Source organism: Alosa pseudoharengus, unplaced genomic scaffold (assembly GCF_046254945.1).
Source record: "Alosa pseudoharengus isolate Yale_2024_CS ecotype anadromous, Long Island Sound unplaced genomic scaffold, YU_APseudo_1.1 YU_APseudo_1.1_scf_15, whole genome shotgun sequence".
Classification (NCBI taxonomy): Eukaryota; Metazoa; Chordata; class Actinopteri; order Clupeiformes; family Clupeidae; genus Alosa; species Alosa pseudoharengus.
This window is the reverse complement of record NW_027468620.1, coordinates 16,566,798-16,571,797: the sequence shown is the minus strand read 5'-3', so window position 1 is coordinate 16,571,797 and position 5,000 is coordinate 16,566,798. Positions and strand designations below refer to the sequence as shown.

At 45.5% G+C, this 5,000-nt stretch overlaps 1 protein-coding gene across 1 annotated transcript in view; it reads left to right on the top strand.

The window, feature by feature from the left end:
- Nucleotides 1-5,000, top strand: part of cdh23 (cadherin-related 23) — a 243,160-nt gene that overhangs the window by 149,450 nt on the left and 88,710 nt on the right. The window contains exons 13-14 of the mRNA XM_076285746.1: nt 2,380-2,444; nt 3,050-3,287. Coding sequence (XP_076141861.1) covers nt 2,380-2,444; nt 3,050-3,287 — 303 coding nt within the window. The remainder of the gene's footprint in view (nt 1-2,379; nt 2,445-3,049; nt 3,288-5,000) is intronic.

Genomic DNA, 5,000 nt, shown 5'->3' with positions numbered 1-5,000 from the left:
GAGTCCCCTTAGGGTGACAGGGGTGTTATATGTTAGAGAGGAAGAAGCAAAAGAATTATGGCCTGTGATGCCACGCTTACAGCAAACTCTCTCACACACACACACACACACACACACACACACACACACACACACACACACACACACACACACACACACACAGATTGAGGTCATCATCGGGGCAACCTTGACTCACGGCCTCAATGGTGGAACACACACACACACACACACAAACAAACACAAACCACACACATGTCGGTGCACACACAATGACATGTGTATGCCCACCGAACTCACAGACTGCTCCAAGGCCCTGGGATCACTCTACAGGGTCACTCGACTGAATCTCCATTACAGGACCCTCACATGACATGATCAATCAAATGTGGTCATTGTGTGTGTGAGAGAGTGTATGAGAGTGTGTGTGTGTCTGTGTGTGTGTGTGTGTGTGTGTGTGTGTGTGTGTGTGTGTGTGTGTGTGTGTGTGTGTGTGTGTGTGTGTGTGTGTGTGTGTGTGTGTGTGTGTACATCCTCCACCCTTGAGTAAGGACCATGAGGGGTTTCCCAGCTACCACTCACTATCACTCTCTACATGCATCTCTCTGTGTGTAGAGAGAGATATCGCTAATGCTAACATTTGCATTGGCATCGCACATTTTCAGATTGAACCCAAAAACAACTCCCTTCATATAAAAGTTTCAGTATTCAGTAATTCTGCACTCTGTCTCTCTCTCTCTTTCTCTCTCTCTGTTTATCTCTGTCTCTGTTTCTCTCTCTCTTGCTCACCCTCTCTCGCTGAAGTGGAATGATTAGACCAGCAGTTTGTCATCTGACAGGCTTTCTCTCCTCCCGAGAGACCAGTGAACAAGTTTAACCATCCCAACTTCAAGCCTGCATCTGTAACTAATACCAGACGAGTTGTAGAGCCCTCATGACGCATTGAAGTGATTCCGTTGATGATTAATAGAGCTTTTTGTCTGGCGTAAACATTAATAATGAATTAGAGCAGTGTTTTCTCAGCACAGCCCCTAATGTAGCACAGCAGAGAATCCTCTCCATCTGTTCCTGCTCCTCACAAACCTGAGTGAGCTCATCAAATCTATTCCTCGTTAGCTGCTGAACGCACCTGACTCAAGTAATGAAGTCACTGTGCAGTTCTGAGCTCCTTTATCAGGAGGGGAAGAGCAGCGAACGCTGGAAAACACTCTGGGTTCTAGGACATCGAGGAACAGGACTGAATACTGAGTGATGATGAGAATGATCAGTACCGAGAACTGCACTAGTATTTATTCATTCATGTTTTTTAACCACTTATGTAGCTATTCAACTTAACTTATATTGTCTGTTTGCTGTGTTTTTATGTTGCCAGAGTGCCACAGATAAATTTCCAGTGTATGTAAATTCAGTGGACAATAAAGTTTGTATCTATCTACTCCTCATGTATATGTACATGTATTCACTTAGCAGACGCTTTTATCCAAAGCGACTTACATGTCAATTCTATTACAAGGACCACTGTCCCCGAAGAAAGGGCACAATGGTGGAAGCTGGGAATTGAACCCACAACTTTTCAGACTACTGCATGCTAGCCCAGCTCCTTAACTACTAAGCTACCACCGCCCTGTAGAGTCCCAAGGCTCAAAAGAGCGAAAACTGTGAGAGCTCTTATCATTTCTAAATTTTGTATTGTTAGTCCTGTGGTGTGTTATCTGGAGTCTGTTAGATGACAGCAGGTACTGCAAGCCCAGCCATTGTGTGTTTGTGTGCATGTGTGTGCGTGTGCGCTTGTGCGTTTGTGTTTGTGTGTGTTTGTGTGTGTGTGTGTGTGTGTGTGTGTGTGTGTGTGTGTGCACACACCTTCCCTCCTCTTCTCTTTATCTTTCTCTCCCCATCCTCTCTCTGCTACCCATTCTCTCTCCTCCCTCTCCTCTTTCTCTGTCTCTCTGTCAGAACTTTGCTGCGGCTGCTGAGCATGTGCGTGTTGTTAACGGTGCGGAACTAAGCACCCTCTATTGTGAGGAGTGTTTTAGAGGACACACAAATAGATAAACACCCAGCCATTCACCCACATCAGCACGCATACACACACACACACACACACAAAGTAAGACATATACTGATTTGCGTACACTTCTTGTATTTGTTTCATATGTAATGTAATGTAATTATCCTAGTACAAAATTACTGCACATTACACACACACACACTCACATGCACGCACACACCCACACACACACACACACGCACATACACACACACACATACACACACACACACACACACACACACACACACACACTAATATTTCAAGTAGGCTAATGTCTCATGTTTTCTCCATCCCCGTCCTCCTCTCTCTCGCCTGTCTCTCTCTGTCTCCAGGCAACAGACGGTGACTTTGGCGCATTTGGAGTGGTGCGATATTACTTCAGTGATGACCCAGACCAGTAAGGATGCCCTGCAGAATCGCTCACATAAAGAGAGTGGAAAAAGAGGGACCAAAAGAGGAGACAGAAAGAGAAAGAGGAGATGATGCACTTTTCTCGCTTCCCATCCAAAACATTATCGTCTCTCATCGAGTTAAACTGTTTTATCTGGTCCCATTTCTCCACTTTCAGCTGAAAACACTTCATTTAGCTGTCACGTCCTACTGTGGCATTTTATGTTATCAGAAAAAGCCATGTTGTGAACCAAAGTAAATCCATCTTGTTGGCATTTTAAGGATAGCTGTCCTTTCTCTTTTGTCCTTGAGACTAACCTTATACAACACACATAAGACATCAGATGTATTCATATTATAGGGGAGATCGGAAAATGAAGTAAAACTCCTTCAGATTTTATAGGACTGTTAAAAAAAAATCTCAGTCAAATGACGTTTTGACATGAAAGACCTCTGTGTGGGCCATAAATAAAACAAGTTGTTGAAACTTTAACAGTTTTTACAGTAATTTGCTTCTCCCTTAGAAAATGCATCCAATCTGTCCTTCATCTAGTGTGTTGCCTCCTAGCCTCCTGATTGGCTGCATCTCCCCTCTCTCCTCACGCCCCCCAGGTTCTCATTGGACTCAGTGACGGGCTGGGTGATGTTGCAGTCGCGTCTGGACTTTGAGCTGATGCGCCGCTTTACGCTGACGGTTCTGTCGCGGGACGGTGGCGGTGAGGAGACCACTGGTCGTCTGCGCATCAACGTGCTGGACGTCAACGACAACCCGCCCGTCTTCCAGAAGGACGCATACATGGGCTTGCTCAGGGAGAACGAGCAGGGGCCGCAGCAGGTGGCCAGAGTCAGGGTGAGACATGCACGCACACATGCATACCTACACTAACACACTGACGCTTCCAAACACACAAGGACCCAATAAGAAGATGCACACACACACACACCACACATATATATATATACACACACACACACCAACCAAATGCCAAATGCTGGTAAAATTTGAGAGTGGCTGGTAGATTTCAATTTTTAATATTGAGTGGCTGGTGAATTTGACCAAAAATCTGCTAGTGGCTGGTAGATGTACACATTTTCAAATTTTAATTTAATTTCCACTCCTGACACACACACACACACACACTTACCATCAATACCAAAGACACACACGCAGACAGACGTGTTTACCTGGCCATCATCCGATGCCAGAGAGGGTGGTTTGAGTGCCATCCTCACGCTAATGTTCTGTGCACACATGCTTTCAGCACAGGCCCACATCCAGATACAGACAGAGAGGTGTAAAGAGACATTAGATTCAGCAAATGCATCCTCATCATCCCCTAGTAATTATGAGATATTACCTCTAAATGTCTTAATGAATAGGCAATAAGTATTAAGTATTAATAATGTGTACTGTATAATTCATTGTGTGGTTATGTGCAGCATATTGCGTTTTCCGTCTGTTCACGTGTGTGTGTGTGTGTGTGTGTGTGTGTGTGTGTGTGTGTGTGTGTGTGTGTGTGTGTGTGTGACTGATGAGTGGATACCGATATTAGGTATTAAGTTGTAAGTGTGTGGGTGGGAGGGGTAATGGTGAATAATTGTAATTAATTGCCCAGCATGTTTCTCTGATCCAGAGATTCAGAGAGAGAGGCAATTACCCTTATGTGAGCACTTTGGTTTGGGCTGTGTGTGTGTGCGTATGTGTGTGTGTGTGTGTGTGTGTGTGTTTGTGTGTGTGTGTGCGTGTGTGTGTTCGAGCGTGTGTCTGTGTGCGAGCGTGTGTCTGTGTGTGCACGTGCGTGTGTGTGTGTGTGTGTGCGTGTGTGTGTATGTGTGTGCGTGTGTGTGTGTGTGACTGCTTGACTGCATGTCTCTGATTAGATGGAGCTCACCTTAAACACAGAAGTTTTACCCTATATGATGGCCGTGAGAAATGGCTCGCTGCGGAACTGTGCTGTCAGCAATTCACCAGCACAGCGCACCCAGCCCAGGAGAAAAAGCACAGAACAAAAGAGGGAAGGAGGTAGAGGGAGAGAAGGAGAGGTGGAGAAGTAAACAGAGGGAGAGATGCAATGGACATCTTATTTGATGCATTTTTTTCTGTTAACAGCACTTGTTTTTGCTTCTCAGCCCCCTAGACACAGGCAGACAAGCATGTACTTCTGCTCCTCCTATTGCTCTCTCCATATTTCTCTCCCACTTTCTCTCTCTCTCTCTCTCTCTCTCTCTCCTGCTCTTCACCCCCCCCCCCCTAACTGGGTGGACACGGCAATGCTTGTTAGGCAGTCATGCTCATCATCCAGTAGCATAGGTCCACACACTACACACACACACACACACTCTCTCTCTCTCTCTCTCTCTCTCTCTCCCTCCCTCCCTCCCTCCCTCAGCCACACTCCCATGCTGTCTAATCTTGCCACATATGCAAATACTGAACCCTTTGCAGGTGTGCATGCTATTATAACTAGGGTAGGTTTGTGACTTTTTCTGTGTTATACCTTTACCTTCTTTATTCACTTCCCTTTCTTCCCTACTTTCTTTCTTTCCCTTCGTCTTCTCCATT